At 58.8% G+C, this 20,176-nt stretch overlaps 11 protein-coding genes across 11 annotated transcripts; 7 read left to right on the plus strand and 4 right to left on the minus strand.

Annotated features, from left to right (window-relative positions):
- Positions 1–31: 31 nt before the first annotated feature.
- On the plus strand, positions 32–1,828 carry COQ6_1 (Putative ubiquinone biosynthesis monooxygenase; the record flags this gene model as incomplete). The annotated part of the gene is made up of 1 exon (XM_056205735.1): positions 32–1,828. The coding sequence occupies one exon, from the start codon at positions 32–34 to the stop codon at positions 1,826–1,828; it is 1,797 nt and encodes a 598-aa protein (XP_056061710.1).
- Positions 1,829–1,884: 56 nt separating this feature from the next.
- On the minus strand, positions 1,885–5,211 carry MVES1_000880 (uncharacterized protein; the record flags this gene model as incomplete). The annotated part of the gene is made up of 1 exon (XM_056205736.1): positions 1,885–5,211. The coding sequence occupies one exon, from the start codon at positions 5,209–5,211 to the stop codon at positions 1,885–1,887; it is 3,327 nt and encodes a 1,108-aa protein (XP_056061711.1).
- Positions 5,212–5,503: 292 nt separating this feature from the next.
- Positions 5,504–6,585, plus strand: MVES1_000881 (uncharacterized protein; the record flags this gene model as incomplete). The annotated part of the gene is made up of 2 exons (XM_056205737.1): positions 5,504–5,509; positions 5,587–6,585. 2 exons carry the CDS (start codon positions 5,504–5,506, stop codon positions 6,583–6,585), a joined length of 1,005 nt encoding a protein of 334 aa, XP_056061712.1.
- Positions 6,586–6,587: 2 nt separating this feature from the next.
- MVES1_000882 (uncharacterized protein) lies at positions 6,588–7,484 on the minus strand (the record flags this gene model as incomplete). Its single annotated transcript, XM_056205738.1, has 3 exons — positions 6,588–7,160; positions 7,189–7,452; positions 7,482–7,484. The coding sequence occupies 3 exons, from the start codon at positions 7,482–7,484 to the stop codon at positions 6,588–6,590; spliced, it is 840 nt and encodes a 279-aa protein (XP_056061713.1).
- An 87-nt stretch (positions 7,485–7,571) lies between these two features.
- On the plus strand, positions 7,572–8,289 carry RPB7 (DNA-directed RNA polymerase II subunit; the record flags this gene model as incomplete). Its single annotated transcript, XM_056205739.1, has 5 exons — positions 7,572–7,583; positions 7,785–7,895; positions 7,970–8,116; positions 8,149–8,214; positions 8,242–8,289. 5 exons carry the CDS (start codon positions 7,572–7,574, stop codon positions 8,287–8,289), a joined length of 384 nt encoding a protein of 127 aa, XP_056061714.1.
- Positions 8,290–8,405: 116 nt separating this feature from the next.
- MPS1 (dual-specificity kinase) lies at positions 8,406–10,178 on the plus strand (the record flags this gene model as incomplete). The annotated part of the gene is made up of 1 exon (XM_056205740.1): positions 8,406–10,178. The coding sequence occupies one exon, from the start codon at positions 8,406–8,408 to the stop codon at positions 10,176–10,178; it is 1,773 nt and encodes a 590-aa protein (XP_056061715.1).
- Positions 10,179–10,234: 56 nt separating this feature from the next.
- MVES1_000885 (uncharacterized protein) lies at positions 10,235–13,699 on the plus strand (the record flags this gene model as incomplete). Its single annotated transcript, XM_056205741.1, has 1 exon — positions 10,235–13,699. The coding sequence occupies one exon, from the start codon at positions 10,235–10,237 to the stop codon at positions 13,697–13,699; it is 3,465 nt and encodes a 1,154-aa protein (XP_056061716.1).
- A 14-nt stretch (positions 13,700–13,713) lies between these two features.
- ARC15 (arp2/3 complex subunit) lies at positions 13,714–14,222 on the minus strand (the record flags this gene model as incomplete). The annotated part of the gene is made up of 2 exons (XM_056205742.1): positions 13,714–13,974; positions 14,001–14,222. 2 exons carry the CDS (start codon positions 14,220–14,222, stop codon positions 13,714–13,716), a joined length of 483 nt encoding a protein of 160 aa, XP_056061717.1.
- A 217-nt stretch (positions 14,223–14,439) lies between these two features.
- CLA4 (non-specific serine/threonine protein kinase) lies at positions 14,440–16,722 on the plus strand (the record flags this gene model as incomplete). The annotated part of the gene is made up of 1 exon (XM_056205743.1): positions 14,440–16,722. One exon carries the CDS (start codon positions 14,440–14,442, stop codon positions 16,720–16,722), a length of 2,283 nt encoding a protein of 760 aa, XP_056061718.1.
- A 24-nt stretch (positions 16,723–16,746) lies between these two features.
- Positions 16,747–18,171, minus strand: MVES1_000888 (uncharacterized protein; the record flags this gene model as incomplete). Its single annotated transcript, XM_056205744.1, has 1 exon — positions 16,747–18,171. One exon carries the CDS (start codon positions 18,169–18,171, stop codon positions 16,747–16,749), a length of 1,425 nt encoding a protein of 474 aa, XP_056061719.1.
- A 76-nt stretch (positions 18,172–18,247) lies between these two features.
- PRP40 (U1 snRNP protein) lies at positions 18,248–20,152 on the plus strand (the record flags this gene model as incomplete). The annotated part of the gene is made up of 2 exons (XM_056205745.1): positions 18,248–19,901; positions 20,025–20,152. The coding sequence occupies 2 exons, from the start codon at positions 18,248–18,250 to the stop codon at positions 20,150–20,152; spliced, it is 1,782 nt and encodes a 593-aa protein (XP_056061720.1).
- Positions 20,153–20,176: the final 24 nt, after the last annotated feature.

Genomic DNA, 20,176 nt, shown 5'->3' on the forward strand with positions numbered 1-20,176 from the left:
CCGAGCCACCGTTTGGATGCGTGCACCGAGCATGGCGCGTCTTGTTGCGGTATCGAGCCGACGCATGCCCCTGCGGCCACGCGCACTTGTCGCGACGCGAAGCAGGGCATTTTGTGTATCTGCGCTGCGTTTGCACACGAGCGACCACGCCAAGGTACTGGGAGCGAACGAATCGCTCGACATTGTCATTATAGGCGGCGGCGTCGTGGGCCTCGCGATGCTGGCAGGCCTGGCTAGCAACACAAATCTGCCGCCTATGAAAGTGGGTATCGTGGATGCCATGGATCTGAGCCGCTTCCGGACGTGGCAAGATGCCAAGAAAGCGGCTGCAGTTTGTCCCACACCGACACACGACGGCGTTGCGTGGGAAAACAGGGTGATCAGCATCAACATGGACAATTTGGAATGGATGCAGCAGATAGGTACACTCCCTTACTTTGATGCAAGTAGGATGCGCGCCGTGGAGAGGATCCGCGTCTGGGACGGACTCACCGATGCAGCCGCGGAATTCAACGCGGAGATCGGCGGAGAGGCCGCGTTGAGCACCATGGTCGAGATATCCAACTTGCAGCAGGCACTTTTGCGCCATATTTTGGACCGTGCTGCGAATCCAGGGAGCCCTTTATCGGTCGAGATGCTCGACAAAACGCGCGTCACAAACATCCACGCTTCCGGCCGCGATCAATTTCCCGTGGTGTCATTGGAAAATGAGCAAGGGACACGACACATTGCGACCAGGCTGCTTGTCGGTGCCGATGGACACAACTCTCCCGTGCGCGCGTTCGCCGGGATCGAGAGCTTTGGGTGGCCGTACCACTGCAAAGGACTCGTCGCTACCGTACGCACAGGCAGCGCAAACAGCGCCGACCCACTCGTCGACGCAAGCGCTTGGCAGCGCTTTTTGCCGACAGGCACGCTTGCGTTCCTGCCACTCTCGCCGTTCGCCGGCACGATTGTCTGGGCATTGCCGCCAGAGCTTGCCGATGCGTTGGGCGCAATGCACCGCGCCACGGCGGAGCAAAATGCTTCGCCATCGTTGCTGGCCACGCTTGTCTCTGCTGGTTTCCGGCTTCCATGGTCGCGCTTGGAGCCCCTATTGTACGGTGTTGTGCAGCGCATCGAGCACGGCATCCAGGACTGGTCCGCCTTCGAGTCGCACGTCTACGAACAGGTCGCCGCTGCCGAGCTCGACGCTGGCGCCGGTGCTCCGACCGCACACTTTGGCGCCATTCCACCGTGGGCCAGCGCAGTGGATGCAAAGAGTGTCGCTTCTTTTCCATTGCAGCTAAAGCATGCAGGATGTTACTTGGGCGCGACGCTGAACCGTAATCTGCACGCGACGCTGCCTTCTCCCTCGACTCTGCTCACCGGCGCATTGACTGCATTGGGCCTGACGCCTGGCGGTGCGAACCGCGGTTGTGGCCAAGGACGCACAGTGTTGGTGGGCGATGCGGCGCATACAACGCACCCATTGTCGGGCCAAGGGCTCAACCTGGGCATCCAAGACGTGCGTGTTTTGACAGAGACGATCGGCGATGCGTGCATGCACGGCATGGATATCGGAACGCACAGTGCACTGCACCCGTACGAAGTGAAGCGGTACCTGCCGAACCAGGCGATGCTGAGCTTTACCGACCACCTGCACTGGCTCTTTGCGACGCGGCCAGCGTCCGAGTGGACGCCGTATGCGCCTGGTATCCAGACACAGCTGCGCGAGGCTGCGTTGAAAGCACTGGTCTGGGCGCGTTCTACAGGGCTGGAAATGGTGAATGAGCTGAACCCCTTGAAGCGCTTCTTTGCGCAGGGCGCAGGCTCCAAGATACGGTAGAGATGGTGGTGATAGCAATCGACTGTACGTATCCTGTCCAGGCCTATCCTAGTTCGCTACTCGAGTACTTGGAGTTGGAACCACAGATCGCGGCAGTCGACCGCATGCAGTCGTACTTGGCGGTTCGTGTCGTCGATTCCTTGGTGCGGACGACCCAACGTTTGTACGACAGTACGGCGGTAAGGCACGAGTGTATTGTTCGGGATCCGAGGAACAAACGACGCCAGTACATGCAGCGCGGCGATCCTCGTATGCGGCGGCGTGTACGCTCCTGGCATCACGTTTGCCAACAAGGCATGCACCAACGTATCGAGCTGATCGACAAGGTCGGTGCGCAATGCATCCTCTGCGCCCTCGCCCTGCTCGTCCAGCTCTGGGATATCGCGCACAGAAAGCAGCAACGCATTTGCTGCAGAGGTGCGCGCATTCGCATCGTCAATGCCAAGTGTGTGCACAAGCATAGGAAGCAATGTGCGCACTTGTTCCTGCAGCGTCGTGTCGGGCAAAGCGGGAAGCAAGGTTGCAATGGCAATCAAGTCCGTCGTCTTGGACGCCGTGCTGTGCTTGTAGTCGTTGACTAAGGTAGGCACAAGCGTGCCGAGCAAGCGCTGCTTGTACAGGAGCCGCACTTGGAACCCATTCGGGCGGACGAGGAGCGTATCGTACATACTCAACACTTGCAATGCATTCGCCGCGTCCCGTCCAAGCACGGGATCGGTAAAGAGATGCTCGTGCATGCGCACGAGCATTTGCGTCCCGAGCTCGCTACCGCGCATAAGCAATGCGCGCGCCGTCCAGACCCAAGCATGGACTCCTTGTACTCTGCGACGCTTTGGCCGAGCTTCGTCTAGCATCATACGCCAAAATGCTTCAAGCAAAGCGTCGAGACCATTTGCAGGATCGACAAACTTGTTCACTACGGCGCACACAATCAGGTACGCGGCCTTTGCCTGGAACGCTTCGCTCGTCACGGCATCACTCAAGGGCCGCTCCAGCAGCCATGCCTGTACTGCAGAAAGCCACGCAAGCGGCGGCGCGCCCGGCAAGACAACTTCTTTTTTCAGCGCGGCAAGCACCGCCGCAGGAATGCCAAGCAGATTTCGCTCGTGCACAGGCGAGTTGGGATTGCAAGTGCGCACATTCGCGCAACTTTCTTTTGCGCCGGGCAGGGAAAAGAGCTTGTCGAGGGCGACGAGGAGCGCTTGCTGCTTGTCTACGCTCAGGAACGGCAGCAAGAAGACGAGCATGTCGCTCACCTGTTCCAAAAAGACAGTGTCGCTGGCTACGTATGCCGCGGCGTCGTCTCCTGTCTTGTACGGTAGCAGTGCGAGGGCAAAAAGACGCTCGGAAATGCTGGCAGCGTACTTGGGCAAATCGGCGTGGCGCGCCTCGGCTTTGCGCTCGAGGCATACTTGGACGGTGGCGAGCAGCGCACGCGCATAGCCCACTTGGACTGCGCGTGAAACAGTGGCGCGGACAGCGCAAGCGTGCGTCAGGATGCCAAAGATACGAACAAGCGCCCAGTCAAACAGATCGGGACTTGTGCAGAGGCGCGAAAGTGCACCAAGCACCAGACGGATTTTGTCGAGCATGTCTTTTGGTGCGTGCGGCTCCAGGGTATAGGGAAGCTGCTCTACAAGAAAAGAAAGCGTATTCTCTTCCATGTCGCGCTTGTGCAGCAGAAGGATACGCTCGAGTCCGTTTAGCGCCTGTTCGCGCAGCGCGTCGTCCACGTTCGGCGAGAGGTACACTGTTTGGATCGCACGCGTGGTAAATCCTAGCTCATCAGGAGCAAAAAAGCCCGGGATCTGAGCAAGCATCACAAGGCCGTGCAGTGCAGGGACCGCTTTCCTCCTCTCCACGCCTTTTGTGAGCACAGAAAAGAGCTGTGCGTGGAATGGCTGGAGCGGGCGTTTGTCGCTCTCGTAGGTGCGCGTAGGTGCACCGTCAAGCGGCGTAGCTGCGTATACACGCTGTAGTATATCCAGGAGCATCGCTACAAGCTCCAAGGCGCAGTGCTCCTCGCCAGCATCCGTCGTTTTCTGTAGCATCTCGAGTAGCAGAGTGAGAATTGCAGAGATGGCCGCATTGGAGGTGGTCCTTGTGGCTTCCAGCATACTCTGCACAACCTTCATGCACGTCTTTGCAAGTGCTTTGGCTGGCGTGCGGAACTCGCCCAAGCAGTCGTCAAGGATGTGCATTGCGAGGCCCGTAGGTTGGTCCATATCTGCGTACAGGACGCGGAGCAGCATCGTCAGCGTCTGCTGTGCACACGCTGCCGATTCGTCATCGGTGGCCTGCAAAATGTCCAGCTTGATAAAGCCCCACAGCTCATCTCCGTTGACCTCGGCTGCCGCGCGGCCATACACGGGCAGTGCCGCGTCCAATGTTTGCAGCGTGTCCACCTTTGCCGAGCCGCCGCTTGCACTCAACTTCTCGAGCAGGATCGGGATGGCCAGCGGCGCAAACTGGGGAGTAGCACTGATGCACGCGCGCAGTGCAAGTTTCAAGTCGTCTGGGGAGATACGGTACGGATCGTCGGGCGGCGGTCGGAACGTGATGGGAAAGTAGCAAAATATAACGTTGTAGAGCGCTTCAATCTCTCCATAGTCCATCGTCCACTCCAGTAGCAGCACTTTTTCGATCCCAAACAGCACCAACAGGTTGCGTGGGTCTTTTTCGCCAGCCACAAGGCTAGTGTATCCCATGATAAACGCCTTGCCGTCCACCATGGTTTCGCCCGAGTCGGACGGCGCGCGCATTGCAAGCAGGCCTGCCCTATTACGGCCCACGAGCGAGTCCAGCAGTTTGCACACAACAAAACGCAGCGACTGTGGATAGTTGCGCATCTGAATCGCGGCAAAAAGCGCCCCACTAACCAGCCGCGCTTCTTCGCCGCCAAAGTGATGGCGGCCGACGGCGCGGTCGCCCTCGAATCCAGCGGCGCTCAGCGCAAGCAGTGCTTCCAAACATTCGAAAAGCATCTTGCTATGCTGCATCGCACGCATCTCCGCCTCGCGCATCACAGCACGAGGTGCCGACGCAGGAACCAAGGGATCTTTGTGTGCCTTGCGGCTCATTTCATCGGCGAGGGCAGTGGCATCGGCAAATTTGTCGCAGAAAAAGGACGTCAGTGTATTTATCACCTGCTTTGACATCTGCGGATGCAAGTGCTGTGTATTCTGGCGCAGCAGATAGACCACGACGCCGCTGAGCAGCGAAACGGCCAGCGTGCGCTCCGCATCGTCCTCGGAAGTGAGCGATGCGCCCAGTGTTCGCACAAGTAAGAGTAATGAGAATTTTCCAGACGATACATCTTCCAGTATCGACGGGGGTATCTCTTGAAACGTCCCTTCGACGTATGCACGGATCGCAGCGTCCATGGAAAATGCCAAGTGCGAGCGCGCGCTGGGCGAGGGAAATGTGGAGGCCGGGCGCTTGCCACGGTGCAGTTGCTTCGGACCGCCATGGACTCGAACCAAGCAGCGCTGGTCAGTGAGATTGAGAGGCTTTCCAGCGCTATAGGCCGTGCACGTAGGACGCGTGGGTATACGCGGGGACGTGGACGCAGCGCACCGACTCCATCGCGCCACCGCTCGCTCGTATTTACACGCGAATCACAGCTCGTGGCGAATAGGTCTAGCCCACAGCAGGAGTGGGTCAAGCGGCGCTCCAATGCAAGTATGGCGTTGGTGAATGCGTCCGTATATAAGCCAGAGTCGTCAACGCCACGCCCCAGACCGCATTTCATGCCACAGAAGTCGGTGCGGCGCGGCGATATGGGCGAAGTCGTGGTGGATGGCGTTACGTTTGTGTTTGACGAGACGGGCACGAAGCTGGTCAAGAAAGGAAGTGCGGATGCGCCACAGATAAGCACTGCGCAAACGAGTACCACGCCTCTGCAGACCTCTGTCCATGGCGAAGATTATGTGCGCACCAAGCGTGGAAACCTGATCAACAAAAAGCTGGTCGTAGAACGCCGCGCGACACGCGCGAAAGCACTGCAGGCCGAACACTCTGCGACGCCTGCGCATACAGTGGGCGACGTGCAGAGCAAGCTGCGCCCTTTGCATACGCCACGCGCCCTTTGCAATTACTATACCCGGACCGGCGCTTGCCGCCGCGGCATCGCCTGTCCATTTCAGCACGACCCCTCTAAGCGTGCCATCTGCCCGGGCGTTTTGAAACCGACAGGATGCGTACACCCACGGGGTGCATGCCTTTTATCCCATACCCCCTCAGCGCACAGTATGCCGCATTGTGTGCATTACTTGCGTACAGGAACGTGCCGCAACGGCGAGTCGTGTGAGTATACCCATACCCGGATGGCCCCTGACGCCCCTCTCTGCCGTCCTTTCTCACAGCTGGGTTGGTGCGACGAGGGCGCAGCGTGTGTGCAGCGGCATGCGCGCGAGTGCCCCGACTTTTCCGCGCAAGGTGCGTGTAAGAGCAAGGGGTGCCGCCTCGCGCATGTCGATCGCGCCGCGCCGGATGTGCCTCTAGAGCCCGGCCCTGATACGCTTTTCGTGCGCGACGACAGCGGCGCAGCTGAAGAGACGCGTTATTTTGACGAAGCACCGGAGCCCGAGCAGCTGCACGCCGAGACCATGCACGGGAGCACAAAGGCATTCGCACAACAGCGCGACTTTATCTCCTTGGACGACGCGCCGGTGTCGGATACATCGGACACCGAGTCTGTACTAAGCTATGCTACGGCTGAAAGCGACGAGGAGGTAGAGCGTATACTGAGTATATGAAATTAGTGTACATTTGGCTGTGCTGCGTGCTTCCCAAGCCATACATCCTCGTTCTTTTTTTTGCGGTGCACGGACGCAATGACCTCGGTCTCTTCGCGCGCGTGCTTGGTCTGTGCTGCACGAACTTGGTGGGCTGCAAGCGTGCCTGGTGCATCTGCATTTAGGTGCGGTCTTGGCCGTTTTGCGCTTTCTGTGGCAGACGGGGCAGATTTGAATTTGCGTTTGCGCTTCGATGCAAGCTGCTCGCGCAGCCTTGTTTGCACTTCCAGGCCAGGATAGAGCCATACCATATCGTCCTCTACACTTGGGTATTCAGAAAACAAAGCATCTGGCGTAAAAGGCGTCCCACACACGGGACATGGCACCGGTGCTTTTGTTTTTTGTGCACGGCCGTGCAGTCCAGTCGTATTCCGCAGGCCTGTCTCGCTCATCACGCAGCCACACGTCCATAGAAAAACAAACTTATGCATTCCATTCATAACACGTTGTGTGAGTGGACAAGCAAACGCATAATATAAACTGTCCTCCTCCTTCTTGGCCACAGGATTCGGCGTGAGCTGCACGGCGTGTACGTCCTGAGGTCAGTGTGGCACGTGCACGTACCTTGAGCCCTTTCAGATGGCGCGCAGCTTGATGCTCTGTATTGCTCGCGTCTTCCGTGCCTCGGCGCAGCATGTACTCCAGCACAGCCTCCTTATTGTACAGCTGACCAAGTCGGTCGGCCACGACCGGTACGTCGAGCGATTGTTTCGAAAGGCGGCACTGAGTCCATAGCGAGTGGCGCAGCTCTTCCTTGTCGCCTTTTTCGTCTGCCTTCTTCGTACGCACAAGATCGTTGCGCCGCGCGATCGTACCACCGTCCGCGCCCTGGGGTTAGTGCTCGCATGCACACGCACCATCGTGGCAAAAGACAGAGACACTTTGTGTCACGTGATGCGTTTTGTCGCGCGCCCAGCGTGACGCTGCGCTGCCTTGCGTCCTGCACCATGTTCTTTTTGGTACGTACGCACGCTAACTTACGAAAGAAAACGCTGGACCATAGGACGGAGCTGCATCCGTCCTTCTTTGGGCCGAGCATGGTCGAATTCTGTGCGTACGCAAGGGAGAATGCTGACATCAGTGGGTCGGAAATTGCGCGACGATGTAGAAGGGACATGCTCCGGCAAATATGTGCGTTGGCGCAGTGGCGCTTACCGCAGGGCTATATCATCAAGGTTGTCTCTGTGCTGGATGTTGGGCAAGGCAAGGTCGTGCCGAACACGGGGCTGGCAGAGTTCAAGAGCAAGTACCAGGCAATCGTGCTGAAGCCCGTACGTGGACATGACACACTGACCCCAGTATAATGGCGAGGTGATGGATGCTATGGTTACAAATGTGAATAAAGTTCGTCGGTGGTATGAGCCGCTCACCGCAGATGGGATTCTTTGCAGAGGTCGGGCCGTTGAGCATCTTTGTGTCTTCGCACTTGCTTCCTATCGACTACAAGTTCCAGCCAGATGCGAATCCGCCGGAGTTCACGTCGCCGACAGATGTACGCGCCGCGCAACGGTACACTCACTACAGAAACTCGTGAAAGGGCGCAAAGTGCGGCTCCGCATTGTCGGCACGCGTGTGGACGCCAACGAGATTGTACGTGTATTGTCTTGCTCACTCTAGTTTGCGATTGGAACCATGAAAGAAGACTATCTAGGGCCTTTCGACTAGCATCCTTGTGCCATAGACACGAGCCGAGCCGCCGCGACGAGCGAGGACATACGCTTACATAATTCCCACATTGTAACACAACAACACCGTGCTGCGCTGCTTTCTTCACCGCAAACATGGACGGCGGGGTGCGCGTCCCTCCGGGGACGCCGCCGAGAGCGGCACACGGTGTACCGTTGCTAACGGCGGACCCAGATGGAAGCCCACTGCCGACTCCGCCGCGTGTGAGTCATGTATACAACAACCCCGAAAAAGATCCCAGCACGCCCATCCAACAGGACAATACGCTGCGTCCCAGCCAGGCCAAATCCGAGTTTGTGACACCGGGCCTGACGCTCGGTGCACGTACACTACGAAGCAGTGTTTCTGCAGCTGCTGGGCAGCGCAGTGTAGGCGGCAGCCTTCGCAAGTTCCGTACGTGTGCTTGTGCACTAACAGCAGGTTCGACGGTGCGTGCCGGGAATGCGCATATCCCAGCGCGGCGGGTAGTACGGTACGAAGAGGAGGAGGATGCGACTGTTGAAGATCGCAAGCCAGATGCCACCTCGCCGTTCCTTGCAGAACAGAGCAAGGAAAATGAAGCACCAGCCATGCCGCCAAGCCGCAGCGCGCCGCCTCAGAATATCCAGCCTATTGCGCGTATGCCAAGCGCAGTAAAAGAGTCGGTGCGCCATCCCAGCGCATCTTCTCTCAGCGAGTCCATTGGATCGCCCGACCTGGACGACAAAAACACCGACTACTTGGAGCGTATGCGCGAAGAAGCCATCCGTCAGCAGCGCACATCGTTCGTACCACCTGGCCGTGCCGGCCAGAAAAGCAGTGCAAAAGAGACCATGTTCCGCGGGTGCAAATTCCTCAAGTTGCGCCGCGCAGGCGAGGGCGGCTTCAGCACGGTGTGGCAAGTACGCGGCCCCACAGCCATTCCCGTAAGCGGCGCGCACGAAATCCGGATGGAAGAAGTGAGCGAGACGAACCAGGCGTACTTTGCGATGAAGCAAGTATCGCTCAAGCGCCTCGAGCCAGAATCGCGCGAGGAGCTCGTTCAGGAAGCACAGCTCATGGAGCAGCTTGCGAGCCGCCCCGGAAATGAGCGGTATATACTGCGCTACTTTGGCCACCGACTCAATCGCGATTCGCTCAAGATCCTCCTTGAGCTTGGCGAGATGGACTTTAGCCACCTGCTCAAATCCCAGGGCCCGCTCACCCATACACAGATCTGCGACTACTGGCGCGAGATGCTCGAAGCGGTACACTTTATTCACGAACAAGGCAACCTGGTGCACACAGATCTAAAGCCAGCCAACTTTCTGTTGGTGCGCGACCGCCTGAAACTGATCGACTTTGGGATTGCGCAAAAAATACCGCTCGGCACGATCCATATTTCGCGCGAGGCGATTGTCGGCACGCCGAACTACATGGCGCCGGAAGCGATCAAAATGGCCAAGGCACACGGGCGGCATGTTTACAAAGCCGGGAAAGCGAGCGATGTCTGGTCGCTCGGATGTATACTCTACCAGATGGTCTACGGACGACCGCCTTTTGATCGGCTGCCTCCAGACCGCAAGCTGGAAGCCATCATCGATCCGCAGCACAAGATACCTTTCCCACCTCACCGTGCCCTGGACGACCCGAACTCCGAGGCCGTGGACGCCGAGCTGCTGGCCACGATGCAAGCAACGCTGCAGTACCATACAGCCGAACGCGCGCAGATCCCCCAGTTGCTGCACGACCCCCTCATCTCTCCGTGCAACGAGACGGTCACAATCTCGCGCAAGACGCTGCGTGACCTCGTCATGCGCCTCTGTGCACACACCCTCCAAGGCGAGCTGACCGAAGAGAACGCTGTCGCGCGCGCGGATGTCCTCTTTTACAACCTGCAGTCTCCGTAGCATACCCATCACGTGATACGCGCACGGTTGCGCCGCGAGCCGAGCCTGGCCCAGCCATGGACATTCCCAACGCGGTCGGCGGGCAGCGCGTGCTGATCGCCGCGTTCGCGCTGCCGCTTACGCTGGACTTTCTGGAAGAACATAGCAGCCCTGGTGAGCTTGTGAAAGACCCGATATCCGTGCTGTCGTCGCCGGTGCCGAAACATGCGAATACAGGGCATATGGCGCACGTCTTAGCGAGCCGACTGCAGCGGGAGGTCGAGCAAGACGCCCAGTCTGGGACGTCGGCACCGACTGTCAAGTCGCCGCATCTCAGTACAGGTACATCGTCGCGCAAGCAGAGCACGAACCAGCGCGAACACGTATCCATGGCCGAGCTCATGGCCGAAGCGTCCGGCTCAGGGACCGCCTACTTGCAGCCGCATGAGTCGGCGGTGATGAGTGGCCCCCCCTCGCCACAGTCGCACAGGGCAAGTGCTGGAAGCTTGAGCATGGCAAATGCAGAGCCAGAGTTGGCCGCGATGTACAGCGACCATGGCCGGAGCGCGAGCGGGGAATTTGCGCCGCCCCGCATTCCTCGGTCGAGGCCCGAGAACCCATCTAGTGCGCCAGGTGCACAGTCGAGACAAGGCGCACAAGGTGCGCACCCCAAGCGCGATACAAACGTGACTCCTCCTGTGAGCAGCATCATTTCAGACATGGCGGCAAAGAGCAATTTGGCGTCCCAAATCGGCACGCCGAAAGAGCCGCAGAACCCCTTTGTAATGGAAGGCACGGCGCATAAAAAGGTGCCAAGTACCTCTTGGCCGCACTCTGCGCCCCTCCTTAAAGGCTCCCCCAACGTCTTGGAAGGCTGGAGCGACTTGATGCGCCAAGACGACGCCACGATTCTCTCCCCCGAACTTCCCCAGACGCACGACGACGCAGCACCGTTCGCTTATGCCGTCAAAAAGGCGGTGAAGCAGCTCCAGGTGCTGCCAAGCGGGCGTGTCACAGTGTCTGAGGAGGAGCGCCAGCGAACCGAGGCGCAGTATCGCGAAGAGGCCGCCTTGGATAAGAGCAGCTCTGGCACTGTGCCGCGCCGCCCCCGTATCCGGCACAGGACATCCCTGCGCCACACGCGCCGGTCGCGAAGCACGTCTGTTTCGTACCGCACGCCGATTGAGAGTGTCGAAGAGGGTTTGATGCAGTTCAAGTTTTTGCCGAACCCCGGTGCAAACTACGGCCTGATCAATGCGGTGAACAGCGTCGGTCGTGATCGCTTCCCCAACGGCAAGCTTTTTATCGGCACGCTTGGCATCGAGATGGACAGTGTGCCGGACCGCGTGCGCGAGGATATCAATGACCGCGCGCTTAGAGAGCACGACTGCGCACCTGTGTGGGTGAGCGACCACGACCATGTCCACAGCTACCACCATTATTGCAAGCAGATCCTTTGGCCTACTTTCCACTACACTTTGCCGACTGGAAAAGGGCTGGAATCCGAGGAGGACGCATTCCGCTCCTACGTTGCCGTCAACCAGCACTTTGCTGACCGCATCGTCGAGCTGTACCAAGACGGGGATGTGGTTTGGGTCCAGGACTACCATCTTCTGCTTGTCCCTGGCATGGTTCGCGAGCGGCTTCCACGCGCAACCATTGGCCTCTTTGTGCACATTGCCTTCCCGTCCAGCGAGCTTTTCCGGTGTTTGGGGATGCGCAAAGTGCTGCTGCAAGGCATGCTTGGCTCTGATTTGGTGAGCTTCCAAACGCACACCTACTGCCGCCACTTTCGCCAGACGGTCAGTCGGATCCTGCACCTCGAAGGCGGCACGCGCGGCATCCAGCTCGACTACTCGTTTGTCACTGTCGCGCCATTCCCGATTGGAATCGATGTGCACGCGCTCAATAGAAAGCGCGAGAACCCCACGGTGAAAGAGTGGATCGAGCGTCTCGAAGAGCGGTACATGGGCAAGTACTTGATTGTCGGCCGCGATAAACTGGACTGGATCAAAGGCGTGCGGGAGAAGCTGCTTGGTTTCGAGGTGTTTCTCGACGAGTACCCCGAGTGGGTCGGCAAAGTAGTCCTTGTACAGGTGGCGCTCGCGACTGCCCAGGAAAGCAAGGAGGTGGGCGATGCTACCGATATCGTTGCGCGCATCAACCGCAAACACAGCACACTCACCTACCAACCAGTTGTCTTTTTGCATGTCCAGGAGATCACCTTTGGCCAGTACCTCGCGCTCCTCTCTCGTGGCGATGTTTTTCTCGCGACGAGTCTGCGCGAGGGCATGAATCTCACTTCGCACGAGTACATCATCGCCCAGGACGTGCGCAAACGGCCGCTGGTCCTCTCCGAGTTCACAGGCACCTACGCGACGCTCCGTGCGTGCATCGGCATCAACCCGTTCAACACACGCCAGGTCGCGAGCGCCATCCAGCGCGCCTTGGTGATGTCCGAAGAAGAGATGCGCGAGCGCTGGACCGACTTGCACCACACCGTCGTGACCCAAACAGCCCAGCACTGGATCACCTCGGTGCTCAGCCATTTGAAGCGCGCAAGGCAGCGCCAGCCCAATCTCGAAAACCTCTTTATCCCCCGGCTGGATATCTCGCAGCTTGTTTCGGAGCTGCGCGCCGCACAGTCGCGTCTGATTCTGCTGGATTTGGAAGACTGTCTGGCGGTGGAGGATGCCATTGCTTTGCACAAGCAGGGGTTCCAGCCGCTTGACAGAATGCTGCACATGCTTGCACGCCTCGCCAGCGACGCACGCAACTACGTCTACGTGTTCAGCGGCAAGTGCAGGCAAGACCTGGACAGGATTGCACAACACGTGCCGGACATTGGCCTGATTGCCGAGCACGGATGCTACCTGCGACAGTACAGCGTGAGTGGCGCCACTACATGGACGTCGCTTATCGACGGCTTCAGCCTGGAATGGCAGGCTCCCGTGCTCGACATTCTGCACGACTTTGCCAAGCGCACGCCCGGAAGCTGGATTGTCGAGCGCGAAGCTTCTGTCTCCTTGCACTATAGCCAAGAGCAAGAGACGACGACAGACGCAGAGCGTGAATGGACCGCGCGGCAAGCGGCTGAGGTGCAGAGCTTGATCTACGACTCCCTTGGCGAGAGGTACTCGCTCCGCATTCTCCGTGGCGACGCGAGCTTTACCGTGATGCCCAAGACAGTGAGCAGGACAACGGCAGTGCAGTACTTGCTGACGTTGGACGCCATGGGCGCACTGCCGAGCAGGACGCTGCGCGACGAGAGGAAGGCCGACGTTGCATGTGCCACGCAGAAAGGCATTTTTTCCCTCGTGCTGCAGATCGGCACGGACGAAAACATGATTGCTTTTCTCAACCAGCTCGACGTGACCTTTGCGCCCTACACCTGCACGACGCGCGAAATGTCGCAAAAGCCGCTGTCTGGGGCTGCCTACCAGCTCCGTCCTGGCGCCGAGGTGGACAACGCGCTGGAAGAGATTATTGACTTGCGCGAGCGCGATTCGCGCTGGGGCGAGCGCAGTGTGTGGGATGTATAGAATACTATGACTTGTTACATTTCGCGGCGGTCCGTCATGGCTCGCACGATGCTGCCCGTGCCAGCGACCTGCGTCAGTTTTTGGTGCCAGCCAAGGAGCACGGCACAATTGACGCTGTGGGCTGCAGTGGCGGGGCGGCTGCCGAGCGCAAAGCCCTTGTAAAGGTACTTGGTCAGCGTATCCCGCTGGTCCAAATTTAGGGACTTGATCGCGTTTGGAATATCGGTCGACCGCGTCGAGTTGAGTATTTCGAGCAGCAGTGCAAATGTGATATCCTGGCATGAGTTTCCTCCATACATACCTTGGCTTCTTCTGCGTGTGTGCCGTACGGCGGATCTGTGAGCACGGTTGCGAGTGCACCGGCGACGTCGCCACTCGCCATCTTGGAGCGCACCGCGCCCTGCTTTGTTTGTGCAACTTGCAGCAGCTCCGGAGGTGATCGTGAATCATGCACGATGAGCTCGGCCCGCGTCAGCCGATCCTCGTCGTACTGGTCGACATTCAGCTTGCGAAAGGCGTCCATAACGCCCGGCGGCTGCGCGCACGGCCAGCCGCATCACAATCACGTGCTTCCCGCAGCCACGTGCGTAGCGGGTCGCCGATGCGAGCAGGCGTGGACAGGCGCGATGGCATACCACCAAAAGGAGATGACAAGTGCAGATCCGTATGGGTATGTGCCCTCGAGGTTGGCTCCCAGCCCATTCCCTGCACAAAGGAATGGTGAGCCGTATGCTGAAACCATGAAGTCGCCCGCGATGGATGGTAGCGTGTACGGATTCGGCGCCCCGAAACCAGTTTCGCTGCCGATCAGCCCTAGCGCAAGCAGCATTGTGCGCAAAGGGTTTATCAGCGTGAAGGAGGACGGCCTGCGGAGCTGGATATGGAGCAAAAAATGGGTCATTTTGCGCGACACAACGCTGCTCTTCCACAAGAACGAGTCTTCCTACCAGGCCTCCGCGATCGTCCTGCTCAAGGATGTCACGGACATCAGCCGCACGGATCTTAAACCGTACTGCATTGAGATCGAGACAAAAGACAAGACATATTTCTTACAGCTCAAGAGCGACGAGGAGCTGTACGGCTGGATGGACGACATTTACAACCGCACCCCGCTCGGAGCGAGCTCTCCCACCAATTTTGTCCATCAGGTGCACGTCGGATTCGACCCCGTCAGCGGCTCCTTTACCGGCCTGCCCGAGCAATGGACGCACTTGCTGACCAAATCGGCGATTACCAAAGAGGACTATGTAAAGAACCCCCAAGCGGTGCTGGATGTGCTCGAGTTTTACACCGATATCCAAAAGGGACACCGCGACGAGTTTGGACTGGGGAGCCCCACGATGAACATCCACCCCGGCAGTTCTGGCCGCACGGCAATGAACAGCTTAAAGCTCCAGTCGCCCCCCTTCCCCACAGGCGCTGTGCCGCGCCCCCAAGCTCCACCACGCGCCGATGGATTCGAAAACTTGGAAATGCGTCGTGCTGCTCCCGCTCCGCCGCGGGCACAGATGTTTACGAAGCAGGCCTTGCCTGCGCTGCCATCCGATGTGCCTCTTCCGACCCCGTCCATGCCACAGCACCTTGCCGATACCAGCGCACAGGACACGGATACGAGCACAATGTCGTTCATGACCAAGAACATGCGCCTTTCTAACAATTCTCTGCAGCAGCAGATCCAAGAGCGTGAGGAGCATCGCGAAAGGCAGCGGATCATGCAGCAGCAACAGCAGCAGCAGCAGCAGCAGCAGCGGATTGCCGCTGCCTCCAAGGAACGCCAGCGGATCGTAGAAGTGCCGCTGAAAATGTCTCCCAGCACACCCATCTCTTCCACGCTTGGACTTGCGCCTTCCCAAACTAGCTCGGTTAAGATTGGGTCGCCGAGCATGCCTTCCCACGCGCCTGGGCCGCCCAAGACAGCGAGCATAGCGTCCAGTGTGCAGCCTAAACAGCGCGTGGCTCCTTCGACACCCACACACACCTTGACGAGGCCCATGCATGTGCCGCTGCCGGACGCGACGCCGAAAGCAAAGCAGGCCCAGGATGTCCCGCTGCGGCGCCCCACACTGCCGCAGCAGCCCTCGCCGCCCAAGCCAGCCATCAAGAAAGGCAAGGCCGATGCGGAGCGGCGGATTAGCACGATGAGCGAGACAGAGATTATGGAGAAGTTGCGCAGTGTCGTGAGCGTCGATGACCCCAATATGTTGTACAGCAAAGTGAAAAAGATTGGCCAGGGAGCGTCAGGGAGCGTGTACGTGGCCAAGGCACTCGCCTCGAACCAGCGCGTGGCCATCAAGGCGATGGATTTGGCGCACCAGCCACGAAAAGAGCTTATTATCAACGAGATTTTGGTCATGAAAGAGTCGCAGCACCCCAACATTGTCAACTTCCTCGACTCCTTCCTTCTGCGCAACAGTGACTTGTGGGTCGTGATGGAGTTTATGGAAGGCGGTGCTCTCACCGATGTGATTGACAACAACACGCTGGAGGAGGCGCACATTGCTGCCATCTGTCTCGAAACGTGCAAAGGCTTGGAGCACCTGCACAACCACAGTATCATCCACCGCGACATCAAGAGCGACAATATCCTGCTGAACAATTTGGGACAAGTGAAAATCACCGACTTTGGGTTCTGCGCCAAGCTGACGGACCAAAAGAGCAAGCGCGCAACCATGGTCGGCACCCCCTATTGGATGGCGCCGGAAGTGGTAAAACAGAAAGAATACGGCGCCAAGGTGGATATTTGGTCGCTGGGCATCATGGCGATTGAGATGATCGAGAACGAACCCCCTTATTTGGACGAGGAGCCGCTAAAGGCATTGTATATGATTGCGACGAACGGAACACCCACGCTCAAGAAACCCGAGAATCTCTCGCGCGAACTGAAAGGGTTTCTTGCCGTGTGTCTCTGTGCTGACGTGAAGAGCCGCGCCACTGCCGACGAGCTCCTCCAGCACGAGTTTTTGCGGAAGGCGTGCCCTATCATGGAACTCCCGCGCCTGCTGCATTTCCGCAGGGATAAGTAGTGTTGGATTGAACTACAGGTTGTGCTATAGACTCTCACCGCCGTCTTCCGTGCCCGGCCATGCCTCTTCGCGTAGATAAGCACAAATCACTGTGCGCCCGTCAAACAAGCGGCCAGCGGTTGCTTTGAACGCCGCACTGCACTCGTGCACCTCGGCAAATTTAACGTACACGCGGCCGATCCCCCGTCGTTCTATGCCTTCGCCGCCTTGCTGCTGCCATGAGTGTGCTGCACCGCTATTGCTCTGCGCTGCAGGGCGCGGAATGCGAACATCGACAAGGTTCCCGTACTTGCTGCATTCCTCGCGCACATCCTCGAGCAAATCGTTGTATTCCTGGTCGTCCACGAGCTCGTCGACTGTGACCATATTCAGCATCGTCATTGCACGTGTAGGCTCTTCCGACGTTTCCTGTGCATCCTCTTCCTCCACTGTCTTTTCGGGCACGGCGCGTTTCACTACGAGACGCTGGCCGCCGACCATGAGCCCGTTGAGCCCTTCGAGGGCAAGGTAGGCCGCATCCTCGTCGAAGAACTCGGTAAAAGCAATGCCCCGCGAGTGGCCGTGGGTGTCGAGCAGGAGATCAAAGTGGCGTGTCTCGCCGAAAGGCTTGAGCATCTCGACTACTTCGTTCGAGGAGAGGAAGAGCGGAATGCTTCCAATGTACAGCTTGTTCGGTCCGTTCGGAACACTGGTCTCAAGCGAGCGCAGTGTTGCGTAGGAAGAATCGGTGCCTTTGTAGTCTTTTGGCCGCTCCAAGCGCAGCGTCTCCGACTGGAACTCGGCATTGTCCAGCAGCATCGCGTTCGTCGCGTCGTCTGGATCGCGAAACTCGGCTACTGCGTAGTTTTCATCAAGGTGCATCACGACACGCACGCATGGCTCGTTGGTCAGCGAGCTCACCAGCTTGCGCTCCTCCATGATTGCATTCAAAAAGCTGCGCAGCGTCTCGTCCGACATGTCGGACGAGACGTTAAACACGCGTAATTGGCGCAATTGCTGGTGCTCTTTTGCATGGTATACCGCGGTAGCCAGAGCAGGATCGCTGGCGTGCTTTATGGCGCTTTTCGGCGCAGGCTCATCCATGCCCGGCGCCATGATGGACGTCACGCTTGAATTTACAGGCGCGCCAAAATACCCCGTCGCCTTGGCCGAAAGGGGGTCGGTGTCCTGGAAGCCTTTCGGCGGAATGTCCCACAGCGTCACGGAACGAGGGCGCTCGCGTAAACGGATCGTATTGGGCGGCGGTGGGGAGCTGTTGCGCGGCGCATACTCTCTGCGCCGGAAATCACGGCGCGGACGATCGTCGCGGCGTCGTGAATAGCCTCCGTCCCTGTCCCATGCCCTGCGCTCGCGCGGATCGTACTCGCGGCGGTACCGCTTTTCCGTATCGTAGCCGCCTTCCTCCGAGTGCCGCTTGCGCGAACGATCTTGCGCAAAAGGCTCGCTCATCGTAGAGAGCAAGTCGTGCGCCGCGCGCAGAGACACGCACGTGCTTTCCACGTGCCCTACGCTGACGCTCTGCACCATGGCAGGCACGCCGAACGACGCGGCTTCTCGCGCGCAGTCGGGGAGTATGCACTGGGTAGAATACCAGAACCAGGAGGGGCGTCCCTACTGGTACCATACAGTAGAGCGTCGGAGTGTATGGGAAAAACCAACAGAGCTGAAAACGGCGCGCGAGCGCGCAATGGAGCAGACGCCGTGGCGCGAGTACAAATCTGGCGTGCGCAGCTACTATGTCCATAAAGATACGAAACAGTCGACATGGACAATGCCAGAAGAGTTAAAAGGTACGCTCCCCCACTCACTCACCGCAGCACTGCTGGATGCGATTCCAGAGGACGCGCCTGCTTCGCCGGATACAGGCACGCCAGGTACCGCGCATACGCCACAAAGCCCTGCAGACGGCAACTGCACGCCGATCAACGTGGGTGTGCGTGCCGTGCCGCGAGCGCCGCTTTCGTCTGCCGCGCTGTTCACCAATGCAAGCGATGCTGAGGCTGCTTTTATCGGCCTCTTGCGCGCCAAAGGAATCGACGAAACGTGGACGTGGGAGCAGACGATTCGCGAAATTGTGATGGAGCCCATGTACAGAGCGTTCCGTACTCTTGCCGAGCGCAAAGCAGCCTTTAATAAGTATATCAACGAGCTAAAGACCACGGAAGCGCGGCGACGCAGTGCAAAAGAAGCGGTGCTGCGGCCCGCCATGGTAAAGGCGCTGCACCAAAGTGGCGGCCTAAAGCCCTATGCGAGCTACGCAACGTTTAAAAAAAAGCTGCAGACGTTGCCGCTGTGGGACGACGTAGATAGCGACGAACTGGCGCATGGACTCTACGAATCGATCCGCGACGATGTGCGCAAGAAAGAAGAGGCCAAGGAGCGCGCGGTACAAGCGCACAACACTGAGGCGTTCACTGCGCTTTTAAAGACAATCGATATGGACGCAACGACCCTCTGGCGCGACGTGTACTCTACCATTCTCGCGTCGGGTGAATACAAGCACGACGCAAGATTGCAAACCATGCCGCGCACCGAAATGCTTGCCATATTTGAGGCACATATGCGCACCGTCGAAGACGACGCGCGCGTTTTTGTCGATGCAGAGAAGCGCAAAAAGAGCCGCGCCGCGCGCATCCACCGCGATGCGTTCCGCGCCTTGCTCGATGAGCACATCGCATCGGGATCCTTGACGGCGCGCAGCACGTGGGCCAGTTTCCTCCCCAAGATCCAGCACGATCCGCGCCTTGCCGATGTGCTCACCGCGCCTGGCTCGGCACCCCAGCAGCTGTTGTACGATGCGCTGGACGAACTGGAGCGCCGCTTTGCCGTTCTCATGAAAGAGGCGGACGCATACGTAAAGCAGCACTCGGTCTCGTTGGACGGCGACGCTTGGGCGCAATGGCGCGCCGCGCTTGCAGCGCCGCAAGCGCCGCCAGCACTTGCGTCGCTGCGCGAGTGTGAACAAAAAGAGGTGCTGGACGAGCTCCTCTGCCTGGCGGGTCGTGACGCGCGCGATGCGAGGCGGCGTTCTGACCGCAAACTGCGCGAGCGCGCAGACGAACTGCGCTACGCGCTGAAAAAAATGCATCCTCCGCTGGACATCGACGCGCCTTTTGAGCGTATTGTGCACAGCCTGGAAAAGCTACCCGAATTCATTGAGCTGAAGGAACTGGAGCATGGTATGGAAGCTGCAACGAGTGCATGGAACAAATTCGTGCGGCGGCAAAAGGTGCGTTTCTACAAGACTAACGTTTAGGAAAAACTGCAGGAGCGGCCTTCGGATCCGACGCGGCCGCGCACAGACTACCGCGATCTGGATGATACCACAGATGAACGCAAGCGCAAAGGGCCGTATTCAAACGTGCTGCATGAGGATCCGCGCGCGGTTCGGCAGCGTGTCCGCTACGACGCGCCCGAAGCGCGGCCTTAGTGGCCGTGCACTTCCACGTGCTCA

Source organism: Malassezia vespertilionis, chromosome 2, assembly GCF_029542925.1.
Source record: "Malassezia vespertilionis chromosome 2, complete sequence".
Lineage (NCBI taxonomy): Eukaryota > Fungi > Basidiomycota > Malasseziomycetes > Malasseziales > Malasseziaceae > Malassezia > Malassezia vespertilionis.